A 14,237-nucleotide genomic window follows, 5' to 3' on the forward strand; every position below is an offset into this window, starting at 1 on the left:
TTATTCTTTTTTGAGTAACCTTCATTTCCCCACTGGGAAAAACGCGTTCTCCTCTTCATAAACACCATTTAGGTGGCCAAACTCTGAAATGGATCCCACCGCTTGGTGTATCTTTTGTATTCCTGGCAGCCATAATGTTCAGCAAGATGTCCAGTAGGATATTGAAAGAGTTTCAGAGCAGAAGGCGGAAACATTCTAGAGCAGTGATTTCTAACCGCTTAACATCTGTAGACCCCCCACTTAATCATTATTGGAATCGGGGAACTCCCACTGGTTCATTATTAGAATCTGGAGACCCCACCCTAAGCAGTTTTGATGAATCTAATCTCAAAACAGTACACACAAAAATGGAAACTAATCCATGAAACACATAAACAAATGATTAAATATTTAATTTAATACACTGACATAAAAAAAATAATGGCAAGGTCGGAGATTTTCTATATTTAGTTGAGGCTGTGTATCCTCCATACTACATTCTGTTTTACTGCTTCCGTGAATCACTCTGAGGGTATCAACCTAATTGTTAGATTCCAGTTTGAAATCCCTTCACATTTACAGAAAGGTTTTAATTCTTCCATTTTTGCTTCTTTATACCTTATATGTTAACTTTGCTTTTCTAAGCAGTTGCAAACTCCTTGAGTAAGCGTCACGGGCCACTCGTGGTCCCTGGACCACAAGTTAAGAACTACTGTTCTATAGCGTTTATAGTGTGTGATGCTGCTTGTTTTCATACCCCAGAAAAGCCTTGTCACTGCTGCCTCTTCCTTCACCATTTTGGACCCGTCTGAGTTGCAGTTGACGCAGAGGAGTATGCCATCACATAATCTAAGAACAGTCTTTTTATATCAGGTTGAATTGATTTTAGGTGAAACCTGATACAGGAATAGCTTTGAATGTGTAGCCATGAGCCTCTTTAGTATACCACTGTCTTCTTTTTTGAAGCACCTTGGAGAGATCATGTTATTTCATGTGTTTGATGAAAGAAATGTAACTGTTTTCCCCCCCCCCCCCCCCCCCACCTTTCTGTGAGTGATTTGCAAATGTTCATGTAACTTTATAAGTCCATCCTAAATGAAGGGGCTTTTTCTCTTACTTGGATACAACGTGAGAAGGTCCCCCTTCATAAATGTAGATATGTTAAGACATATCCTTGTTTTTGCCATCTGATTACCAATCCTAAAAATTAACGCCATCCTCGTATAACATTCCTAAGTCGCTCAATATTATGGTGTAGGCTGAAACAACTTTTAGACAGCTGTTTACTTTAAACAAGGACCACTAGAAATACCAGAAAGAAAAATATATCCACGAACGTGAATGAGTTGTGTGGCACAAACAAGTCAAAGAAACGTATGGTGACAGTCTTGATAGATATTGGTTTTCATGCATGTTGGACAGGTTCCCTTCCCTCAGTCTTTTACCCTCAGTTTAGTGTCTTTTTTTGGGGGGGGGGGGGGGGGGAGAATTTTTTGTTTTTTTAAGCCCAGATTTGCAGATTTTATATGGCACAAATGAATGGAACATGTTAGCAAGTTAAAAGCTGTATATAAAATGGTGTAGGGGAGAGAGCATCAAGATAATGTTTATATTAAGGCTTATGTTTTTTGCCTAACTTACCATTTTTTTGTTTACAGTATATCACTCAAAGCAGTGGTTTTTAACGAATTTCTAAAATGCATGAGATAAACAGGGAATAATGCTAAAGATAGACTTCGAAGACATATAGGCCCTCATTATGAGTTTGGCAGTCTTGAGACTGCCAGATTCACAGTGGTGATCGGACCGCCATATTATGACCGTGGCACCACGGTCGGACCACTGACACTGCCACCAGTCGGTGCTGCCCTCTGAATTACGAGTCCCCACAACGCCAGCATTTTCATGGCGGTTCCACTGCAGTGGAAAGGCTGGTGGAATGGTGTGTTGGGGGGGCCTGCAGTGCAGGGGCGCCCATGCACAGCCCGTCGCACATTCGGACAATGGAATGTGCGACAGATGCTGCTGTACCCGCCACATTGCCCGAAGTTAAATAAACTTGGTTAGATCTGCATTTCATTGCACAAATGTGCATACTGGTTACTATTTACATTAAATATGAGAGCTGAAATGAGGAGGCATATTTGAGCAAAAATTAACTGATCGTATTATAAGATTATCCACAAAAGCAGAATAACCATTTCTTTCTCTTATCACATTGTTCCAAAACTGATCTTTTTACCTTCATTCCCAATCTCTTAAAATTGGGAACATTAAAAAAATTAGGTTAGTTTTTGCCTTGCATTTACTGGATATTTATACCCGAAGATTCAAATTACAGCTGTGGCAAAATATTGCAAGCATTGGCAAAACTATAGGTCACACTTTTTGTTAAGGGGTGTGTTTAGTGATGGTAAGGTTAGTTGTTTCTTTTACCCCCAGTTGAATTTGAAGAAGGGACTGTGCCTGCATGTCTTTTTACTTTATGAACAAAATGCTGTATTGGGGGGAGGGAGCTTGCAGTCCAACATGGCGGACACAGTCTGAACGAGCTCCTCAGCCCCACAATGCCAGCCCAATCCATCCGTATAAAATTTGGCTAGCCCCAACCCCAGGAAGACCACACATGTAAGGGAGGAATTGCCATGCCTACTACCAAGGGGGTCCCATAACCACTCCACATACTACCTAAGCCTATGGGAGTTGCATCCGGGCTTGCAAACACTGACACGACGCCTGGGCAGAGACTGCATGCTTCGGACGGCCCACTTATATAGCCCGGGGTGAGGCCTGTCAGAGCGTAGCTGATCCAAGACCCACCAAGAAAGTAAATACCACAACGCCTGCAGGGATTCTGACGGCACGGCAATGACTAATCCTGAGAGGAGCTGAACCGGGGAACAGGAAAATGCTGCGCTGCCTGTCGGGCTTTGGTGCGGCAAGCAGGCCCTACTAACAGAATCAAAGGCAGAGATTACCGACCTCAACACCCCCGATGTCTGTTTGGCAGGCCGGGGGCCTCCTGAGAGTGCACTCCGTGGTGCAGCGGCATAGAAACGGATGGGGCGGGGGGTGACCGCCTCATGACAAAGCTGCAACAGAGCGAGGGAGTATGGGAGAGCATCCATGTGCTACTCGCAGCTACTGGCAACATTAAAGGGACATTGCACGACCCCTTTTGCCACATCCAAAGTCCGTGCCAGTTGCGAAGCCTGGAGGCACTGGGGAAACAGATGCGCTGCACATGGCTGCTGCGGGAGCGGATGGGAAGAGGGGAAATGACGCACAGCCCGTATCAGCCCAACACCTATAGCACCCAAGAGCAGACACTTGCAGGCTACAGACCACTCCACCCCTCTCCATCTCAATACCACCCATGGGGTCTGAGGGCAGAAAAGAGAGGAACCAGCTGTGAGGATCGATAGACTTGTATGGGGCAAAGAGGGCTATGAGGGAGCACTTTATAAAGCCAAGCTAGCTCGGGAGCTTCTCACGCACACCGAAACGTTAGTATCAATAAGGGAGACAACCACCTTTTCCGGTTGGAAAAATAGACTGTCTGAAATGACTCCCCTGTCTTCCAGTGATCTTATATCAGAGGTGGGCAGTCTTTAGGGCTTTGAAAAATGGAAGCTGATTGATTTCACTAAATTAGGAGATATGTGGCAGGGAGATGCCCTCAGGACCATGGCTGACATGACTGACTACTGTCAACTCACGCAAAGCTATAAATATTGTCCACTCACATATTACCTGGCAGCTCATATACCAAAATGCACTGTCCTGAAGGAGTCTTCCATATTAGAAGATCGTATCCTCTCCGAAAGGCTCTGTACCAAAGCTGTCGCTCTCATCTGTTTAAAAAAAAAAAAAAAAAAAATGATCAGCAATGCACCTGACACTCTGCAAAAGGTCAGGGCTAAATGGGAGGCAGATATTGGGGAATTTGAAGAGAGGATATGGGAAGAGGCATTGGGAGCTCCCCTGCGAAACTGATATCAAATCCAGCTTTAGACTGGTCCAATTGTGCCTGCTAGTTCGCTCCTTTTACTCCTGCACAGCTCTACATGCTATTGGAAGATGCACTGGCACGGACTCCTTAAGAAGGTATGTGTGGAAGAACACAAAACTACTGGAGAACCATTTTGGACCCCATGAAAGAAGTAACAGGATACACCATCCCAGTCACAGCCAAATGTTGTGTGATTGGCTTTTGGGGTGAAGAACAGCCAACACAGTACTGTAAAATATGGTTAGCCCTGGTCCTAGTATTGGCAAAGAGAAACCGCCCTTAGCTTGGGGGCAGGGCGTGTAGACCACAGCGATTGAGGGAATGGCAACACAATATGGACTGGTGCATGCCTGCTGAGTGAAAAATATGCCAAAGCTGTGTGTGCCCCAGAAAATGGGAGATGGTCTGGTCCACGTGGAGAACCTATAGGGAATATGGGGTTGATTAAGATGTATTCAGGGTTTAAAACATGTCTGAAGAATTAATGTGTATAGAATTAACTAAATAAAGCACTTTGTTCAAGTGTAACATTGAACTTCCATAGCTATTGAATTGCTTCACTGAATATGCCTGCCATAAACCTTGATACATGCCCATTTGTTTCATCCATGAAAACTAACAAAAATATTTTTTAAATTAAAATAAAAAAAAGCTGTAAATGCAACACCACTCAAAGAATCGTGACTACAAAGTAAAACAAATAAAAATGCAAGTGCGATAAGTAAATGCAACTCTGTTCCCACTCTTTTATTTTTTTCCTTTAAATAACCAGCCATGGTATCAAAACAGTAAATGCTACCTAAATGATAAAACCTTTAAATCAATACTTAAAATTTTATCTGGAAAGTAAATACATCAGCAGCACACACTTGTTCTAGTCTTACGAAAGGATGATTTGAATCTCATTAAGCAAACTAAATAGTAGCACACTTGCGGCAATGTAACCATCCACGAAATGCCATACCTTTGATGGACAAAGCAATGGCAGGCTATGAAAACCACACAAAAAAATAAGGTTTGAAGGGATTAACCTAAAGTTAGCTTCTAATTCCAATTTTTGAAGAACTGATAACGTTAACCATTAGAAAACTGCACAGCCTGCCGGTATGAACCATGGCGAAATTTAAAGCAGCAATACTACAACATTTTTAACCTTGTAACACCTATGCATTGATGGAGAAGACTAAAACTTAATTTCTGCATTATGGAATCTTCATTGATGGTTATAAATGTTAGAATAATTCTGAACTCCTTATGCGGATCCCAGAACACTTTAAATCCACATTTGTCCATTTACAGGGTGCCATTATCCGTACGTCTGTATGTGGTGGAGCACCCTTTAGAAGTCTATCTGAGGTTAAGACTCCATTTTACACTGCACTGCAGCATTTGAAATGGGGGGAAAAAAGGCCATCATTAAGGGACAAAATGCAACCTGATAGGCTTTTGAAGCTGTGCCAAAAGACTGCTGTTCTTTTAGGACTCAGGAGCTTTTAATGCCCGTTGTGCATGTCACTGGCTTCCGGCAGTTAATATTTTCCAGGTTGTGAGAGATTGATCCTGGAACACTTGGAGGTTCTACACTTATTTATTTCCTCAGAATTCAATTCTTTTCTGCTTTGTTCATAATTTTACATCCCATGCGAGTAAATATATTCTTTCTGAGGATCTCACATACTTTGTCTGTCAAAATACCTTATGAAGTGCCAATCCAGTGGCAGTTATAGGCAACATTAGACCCACATGAGCTCAGTGTTGGTGTGTTTACCATTTTTCTATTTAACTAAGGAATGTGAGTTTGCCTAAACATCTCCTAACGGCCAAGGTGTAGGAAGTTAGCTTTTTATATTGTGGGCCATTGTAAGGGCACATGATGCAAAAAGTCCACACAACCCCTATCTGGTTTACAGGGCTTAATTTAATGATCCCAAGTGCTCTGAGCGGTAATGTGGTCAAGCAGCTTAGGCTAATCAGAGGGGAGTGTTAAGCATTTGCTGTACACATAGTCAATAAATGGTGCACACACTCAAAAAGAAATCCTAGACCAATTTATGAAAATAACACAAATGTTTATATATTTTTAGACCGTTATCAGGTAAGTACTTTTGAAGTTAAGAATTTTACAAGAAAACAGTAAAAATGCACAGATAGCGGTTTTGAGGCAGAAGACTCGAACGCGGTAATGTTATCCTATGGGAGGGAAGATATACACTGCAAACATGTACTTGTAGTCGAAGTTTGGATGTGCCCTTTGGGACTTAAGGTGCAGGGACCAAGATCCAAGGAAACACCAGCAGTTTTAGTTCACCTGCCCTGGTGTTCCGGGTACAGAGGTGCTGAACGGGTTGGTAGCCCTCAAAGGCTACACCAGAAGAAAGCAGTGGGCACCTGTGAACCCAGGCTGCAAAGTAAGACTTGGAGAAAAGTCTAGCAGAACCAACACAGTGCTTCGGCTTGTGAAGGTCTTTAGAACACGGTAGCGCAGTCAGTTGTCATGAAATCATGCTAGGGGGCTCGGGTGCAGAGATGTAAGGCCATCTGTTCCCTTGTGTTGGAGGCTCTTGCAGTTCTTAGGGTGACCTGAAGAGGGAACGAAAACGATTCTTCTTGGAGTGACCTGTAGAAGGAAAGAAAACACAGCTGCAGGACCACTTTCAGTGTGGTCTTATCTGTTATCAAATCTTTTGTTGAGCAGGTCGACTTTTGGCAGCGGTAGTGTCAGGACTGGACACTCAACAAGCCTTGGTTGCTGCAAGTGCTCCGGCACTCCGAGTGTTGGTGCCAGGGGGCTCCTGGACATTGTGGTGTCTCAAAACTCAGTGGAGAGATGGGGTTGACCTCCTGGTGCATAGAAACCTCCTCCTGCTGTGATGCTACCTTGGTGGGTCTGATGGCCAGCAAAACGTTGTACTGGACAGAAGCGGCCAATGCCTGCAGATGAAGGGGGATAGCTCCTCCACCCCAGTGGAGATGCTAGATGGTGGTCGACATGCTGGACAGTCTCCCAAGGGCTTGGGAGGATACGCGGCTTTTGGAAGAGTCTGGTTGGTGCAACTGTCGAGGTACCAGCACCGGAACAGGGTTTGACGCCAAATTAATGTAATTGGTCAGTTCTCGCAGCGCCTGCTCCTCTTTGTCCTTCTGTTCCCAGGTAGTTAAATCTGTTGATCTGGTGTCGAGGGGTCCTCTAAATACTCAATTTAGGGGCGTTAAGGGGAGTGTAAAGTAGTAGCCAATGGGCTACTTACCTTTGGGGTGACTACACCCCCCTATATGACCACATCCTGTGAGGAGTTGGCATAACCATAACCCAAAATTCCTAGTTTCACCAAAATCAAGATGGTAAAACCTTTCTTTGACTGTCCACTTCAGGTGGCTTCCCTTAAGGGTATGCCCAGCCTTCTAAATACCTCCTCTGGTGTGAAATTTGCCTTAGTGCAGGGGGTGGCGTTCCCCAGGTCTGGGGGAAGCCATGGCCGTAAATCTAATGTGGCAGAGGATTTTGAAGCTTCTGGTCTTGATATGCTAAATTCGCAGGCCATCCTGCTGTGTGTGATCACCTTCCACCAGGCAGGCATTGTTAATGGCTTCTGAGAGCACAGCTGTCTCCTCCAGGGGGTCAGAAACTTGTATGTGGTGGTAGGCTGGACTGTAGCAGTCAGCCAGCACACTAAGTGACTTGTAGGGATACAGGGGGGAGTCTCTAAGGTGCCCTCTGGTTGCATATCTTCCTAAAGTCTGATACTGGCATTAGTACAGATTTATTAAAACCAGGTGTTTGATACCAAACACCACTGTTTTCAGTGAAGCCATCATGTTGCTGGGTAACTTGTATTGGCCAGTGCCCAGTACATGTTCACAAAATGGCTCCCTACTCATTTGCAATGTCTTGGAATGGAATTAGGCATTGCATGGACACATCTCTCATGCAGAGGTGCCCTCACATGTAGTATAATGCACCCTGCCTTAGAGCTATAAGGCCTGATGTAACGGTGACTTATCTGTAGTACATTTAGTGTGAGTTGGTATATCACACAGTGTGTGCAATGTTGTGTTTTTGAAATGGTTTGCACCATTTCGCGCATTCTGCAGTGGCAGTGAGCATGCAGTGTGTGTGTGTGTCCCTTAGGATGGCATAATACATGCTGCAGCCCTTAGGGACCCTCTTTAGTACCCACGCCCTGGGTACCAGGAGTACCATTTACTAGGAACTTACAGGGGTGCTAAAGTCTTTGCCATTTGGGTTACAATTGAACATTTTCCTTGTTTTAGGGGGAAGAGCACTGGCACTGGGGCCTGCTAGCAGGGACTCTGTAGTGCACTACCAATCAACAACATCAGTATCAGTGACCAAAAAGTAGGGGTGGCCATGTAAAAGAAAATGGGGACTTTCCTACACAAGGCATCACTTTTTAATGGAAAAGAAAGACAGACGGAAAAAGAGTGCTGAAAAATCGGGCATCTGGCTGCCTATTCAGTTGCCTACACCTCAAATACTCCCCAAGAGGAAGATCTGAGGAAAGAAGAAAGAGAGGACAGTAAACTATGTTGGAAATGTGAAGCCTCTTTCATATTTAGGCTTAGACTCAAATATATGGATATCTCCACATGTTGAATGCTTCTGTGTTAGCATCTTTTCCCTAGTTACCATAGGATGGGAGAAGTTGGTTAACCCTTTACTTCTCTGGCCTGCTGTAGTGTCATTCACAGTTTGCTTCTATCCACAGCAGTGGGAACCAAAGTGGGCCATTTACTGATCTCAACGTGAGTGATTGCGTTTGCTGTGTGCACAGTATATATATCTCTTCAACGCCAGGGACTACTTTCCTAGCGCCTGCTTTTTACTTTGTCTGTCGTAAAGACTGCTTCAGATGTCTTGCCAATCTCATGTTTAAAAAAAAACAAAAAAACATACTTATAAATGGGGCCCTCAGTCAACCTTTTCACCATTGGTCTTTTGACAAGTCACTCAAGTTATACTCCTACCCCAGCAGAAGATACAGATCAACAGAACAGCCCACTCCATCCATTGGTTGCCTTCGTTTGAGTGACTACATTTTGCACATGCACTCGTACACCTAAAAAATAGTTCCCCAGAAACAGAAATTAACTGACAGTGGTTGTAACCCTACTATGCATGGGGACTAACTTTGTATATTTCTGAGATCTTATTGGCTACCAAGCCATCAACAGTGATGTAGCTACAGCCATCTTATAAGTCAGATTCGGCTCTGATTCCTAGAACAACATAAGAGGGCAGGGTAGGAATACCCAGACTCAACCCTACGCCTGGTGGTGGGGTCTTAAAAAAATGTTAAATCTTTTTATTTTGTTGTGGATTTGTGGAGTAAAATTTAAAGAAAAGAAAAGTGGGCTTCTACATGTTCCATAGAACCCTTCCTCCCCACCCCCCACCAGTTTGCAGCACATATGTTGCATGGGGGGGAGGGAGGTTATGCCCGATGCCTAAAAAGCCCCCTGAGAGCCCATCCCTCAGGCTGATAGCTTATTAAAGTGGAGGGAGTGCTAGGCCCATCTCCCTGAGTTTAAAAAGGCCCCAGGGACCTCATCCCCCTGGATCTGTAACACAGTTTAAGGGGAGGGGAAACAGCCCTCCTTGCCGAGCCAGGGAATCCCCAGGGACCCTCCCTCTCCGATCCCGTCGGGCTGCAAATCAGTAGCTCGGGGTGGGGGCACACAGCCATGAAATGGGGCTTCTTGCAGGGGGCCATGGTGCTCCCTTGGCTGCCTTTAAAAAAAAAAAAATATTTTTTTTTAAAGTCAAAATGTGAATAATAAGTAAGCACCCAGAGACCCTCATTTTATATTTGCTGCTCCTTCAAGAAGCACACCATAATGCCCTGCGAGGGCTGCTTACATATTTTTCTGTTTTATTGATGTCCCTAAAAGGGGCAAGGACACCGCTATTTTTTGTTTTTTTTTTGTTTTGTATCATTAATGTTGTTGGGCTCTATGGATTACTCCTTGGTCTTTGAAACCATGACCACAGGAGACTGTAACAAACTTTGTTAAAGCATTTCCCAAGCTGGAGCTTTTGCTTTACAGCTGAGAGTGCAGCTGTCTCTAGGGGCTCTTACTATGGTTGCCTTTTATGTACGAGGCTCTCGTCTAGTGGTTTTTATGATTATGTATTTTAGACTGAAAATGTTAAAAAATAAAAAACAGTATCCCTCTATTTACACATTTTTCACCCACCAAATGTATTAGTAAAAAGTATGTAAAAAGATTCACGGATGTGTAGTTTAATAAAACGCTATTATTTATTTATAATATCAATAATAATAAACATTGCATTGTATATACATTTGATTAAAAGGATTGTTTTTTTGGAGAAGCATCATGCATCTATTTCGCATATATATATAATATATATATATATATATATATATATATATATATATATATATATAATAATGTGATCTATTTTCTCTTTAAAAAATGTAGTGTTGCTGGCCAGTGTAGAAGTTTAAATAAGGTAAAGTCGGGGATACCAAATGGAGTAAGCCATGTGAAGGACTGTGTCCTTACGTCCGTCTTTGAGGCAGCAATTTATTTTGAAATGGCTAGCTTTATTCAATGCAGGGGTGTGGAATTTATTAAAATATCTACTTGTCCAGGGGACAGGTTGCTTCTCAAATGTACTTGTCCTGTAAAAAGATCTACTTGTCCCTTTGGTGCCATGTAGTGTGGTGACAAATTATGGCAGCAATTAATAGCCTCTCAGGGCTACTACCATAGATGGGCTTGAATACTTGGAGTTTCAATCCCTACTGTAGCAATTTCCTTATTTTGCCACCTTTCTGCAGATCTGCATACTGGGGCTGGAGGAAGCAGTAAGCAATAGTTCCAGGGCTGGAATACCTTTGAGTCTGCAAACCTACTAACCTGCATGTTTTAAAGATTTTTACCAGCTTCTCTCTAATATTTTCCCATAATAAGAAAGGTTGGACATTTACTCCTGACAATGGTAGAATTAGAACTTCTTCCAGGGTTGGGAAGAAAGTGGCTGGAGGGAAAATGAACTTGCAAATGCTCAATAGGTTTTCACATGAGCACATCTACACATCGTATTTACCCACGCTAAAATACAGTTCACAAATATTTTATAGGGGTACGACATATACCATGGGTGCACTTTTGTGACTTTCTTTAAGAATTTGGGGCCACAAGTTCAGATTTGTGACCTGCAAATAGCGAGTCGCAAATCCGAATGTAGGATAGTGTCCTTGACACCATCTGTGATTCGCAAGGGCTTCGCAAATGCCCACATCATGAATAATCATGAGGTGGGTCGCAATTTGCGACCCCCTCACGAATGGTGGCCTGCTGGAGACAGCAGACCACCATGTCTGTGACTGCTTTTCAATAAAGCAGTTTTTTGGGTTTTTTTTTTGTAATGCAGCCAGTTTTCCTTAAAGGAAAACGAGATGCATAACAAAAACGAAAAAAGAAACGTTTTTGTTTCATTTTTTCAGAGCAGGCAGTGGTCCGCAGGACCACTGCCTGCTCTGAAAAAATGTTTACAGTGACATTCACAATGGGGAAGGGGTCCCATGGGGATCCCTTCCCTTTTGCGAAAGTGTTAGCACCCATTTGAAATGGGTGCAAACTGCGATTGGTTTGCGCCCGCGTTCGCGGTCACAAAACAATCCTACATTGCACTGCGAGTTGCAATTAGGAAGGGAACACCCCTTACTAATTGCGAGTCGCAAACCCGTTTTGTGATTCGGTAACCAGGTTACTGAATTGCAAAACTGGGTTTGTGCATCGCAATGTGCTTTTTGCACGTCGCAAACAGCGAAAGTCGCTGTTTGCGACATGCAAAAAGCTACCTACATGTGGGTCTTGGTCCCTAATTAGGTCTGGTGTTAACAAAGACATTTTGTTTTTATTAAACTTCTATTTCTCTCTCTTTCGGCTGGCTTTAGTGAGTGATCGCATTCTGCTCTTCCACAAGGAGCATATTGCCACACAAAGTAGTTTTGTTCAGTGTCAGGAACTACAGTGGCAATCAGTGACGTAACGAAACTGGAGGGTGCCCTTTTGCAAAGAACATGGAGGAGCCTCCTCTCCAGACTCACTCAGGGCAGGTGCTGTGCTGACGGGGCCCCCTGGAGGGCGGCTGCGGGGCCTTTGTTATGCCGCTGGTGGCAACGTGTGCTTTAAGAGTTAAAAAACTTTTTGGGGGGGTTTTGCCAATGTTTGTTACAATGTTGAGGGCCTGGTAGCTCCCACAACAATAAAGTGTTACAAAAGTCATGTCAAAACAAGACACGCATTGATGAAACTAAAAGACTTATAAAAGTATGTCAGATCAGTTGGCTTTGTCAGTGTTTGTTTATTTTCATGCTTCCCATAATCGTGTTGAAAATGGTTACACTGATTTTCCATTAGAAATATTTTTGGGAAATACTAGCATGCATCAACACATTTTACTAAATGACACTTCATTTGCATATAATCAGAGAGCATTCTGGGAGCATTATACTTAGCCTCTTAGCCTAAACTTTTCAAACGTGTGTACACGTTTTTTTTTTTTTTTGTACTGGAACCAACGTCAGTAGTGAAGTGTGACCTTAAAACATTTATTTACAGCACCCACCCTAATAATGAAGGCTTTCAAATAATGAACCATAAATACAAGTTCGAACAGCATTATCTTTTGGAAACACATTACCTCAACTGCAGAGAGTTCAACTCTCTGTAAACAGGCAGCCAAAGGGTTTGTGCTGCAGGGGGTTGGGCCTACTTGTCCCAAGGACAAAGTAAACATAAAAACTAGTTGCCCTTGACCCCAAACAAGATGTCCCGGGCGTCGGGCATTAGGAATTCCACATCCCTGCAATGGATCAGTCCGCTACTAGTTAGAAAATTACATACTATCAACAGATTAGGTCCCCAGCTTTTAGTAATGACTAAGTTGGGGGAGGGGCTGGGGTGGTCACCCGGATTCCAATAATGATTAGGAGGGGGAAGCGGCCCCTGGGATCCAGTAATGAGTGTCAGAAGTCAAAAGGTTGGGAACCACTGAGATATTGTATTCTTGTCTAAAAATATTAGATCAATTCAGGTATCAGTGCTCTGAAGCAGTCAAATGGGTAGCATACACCGAGATATAAATTTGATGACATTAACCTCGCCTTAAAAAATAAATTAAAAAAAAGCGGAAGATTAAGCTAATTCCTGTTTCAATCAGGGGTGGAAGCACTTTAAGGTGAACAGAGGGATCCACAAGAAGGATGCACACAAAGTTATACACTTTAAACAGCATGAATTCTCTGAGCCTCAAGTGTGATCAGATGATATCTTCTGATCTGCTGGAAGAGAAGAGGGCTCGTGAGTGCATTCTATGAGGTGAGAATGAAGTGTGAAAGTTCTGCTAAATGGTACGAAATGGGAGGAATTACCAGCGGTTAAGATATCCATTAGCAAATGTGCTTTGTCAGTGAGTTAGTCTTCAAACATCAGTCATATTGACTGCAACTGAAGAGACTTGAACTTATTCATACAGTTCGCGTCTAAAATTAGAGGCTTCTTAACATTTAAATGGGCACCTACATTGTGTTGTTTCAGAGCCATTGGCTGCAGTGGCACACAGTCTGCAGCCATGAGTTCCGGTTGTTGTCCGAAAATGTAGTTCTATGATTGCATGATTTGCAGTCTGGTCTATTCCCCGAGGGGTGGGGAGCAGGGTGCCATTCCCAAATTAGACACCACTTGCTTAATCTTATGCTTGCATGTCAGTCATTAAGATGACTTGAAGATGACTGAAATGAGCAATAATCATTACATATATTTTGAAATGTGTGTATTGCCGCACCATGATTGTTTGAGATCTCTTTGGGTTAATAGATTTTGATTTTAAGTGATTAAACATATAACAGATTCAGTGTATTTCGACCTATGAAGTATTTACAGTTTAATATTGATTTAAGCAGACTGTAGTCTTGATTTATTTAGTTTGTGATTATTAGTAAAGCTCAGTGTCCATGTTTTCTTTCTGTCAAAACATGGCTGCCTATTCTTTTTACATGTGCTGACATGTTTTGTTAACGTTTTATGTAAACCTATGTATAAACATTGTTTTATTTTTTTAAGGTACAATGAATCAAACAGAAAACAATGAAGAAGTGCCATCATATATGCGTGATGAGCCTCCAGAAGGTAAAAATTGATCAGTTTGTTCGACACACACAGAAATCATGCTACTGTAATAGTGGGGCAA

At 42.8% G+C, this 14,237-nt stretch overlaps 1 protein-coding gene across 1 annotated transcript in view; it reads left to right on the top strand.

The window, feature by feature from the left end:
* TMEM263 (transmembrane protein 263) overlaps window positions 1–14,237 on the top strand; it is a 72,627-nt gene that overhangs the window by 8,507 nt on the left and 49,883 nt on the right. Inside the window, exon 2 of the mRNA XM_069228362.1 lies at window positions 14,111–14,176. Within this exon, the coding sequence (XP_069084463.1) occupies window positions 14,116–14,176 (61 nt within the window). The 5' untranslated portion in view covers window positions 14,111–14,115. The remainder of the gene's footprint in view (window positions 1–14,110; window positions 14,177–14,237) is intronic.

Source organism: Pleurodeles waltl, chromosome 4_1 (assembly GCF_031143425.1).
Source record: "Pleurodeles waltl isolate 20211129_DDA chromosome 4_1, aPleWal1.hap1.20221129, whole genome shotgun sequence".
Lineage (NCBI taxonomy): Eukaryota > Metazoa > Chordata > Amphibia > Caudata > Salamandridae > Pleurodeles > Pleurodeles waltl.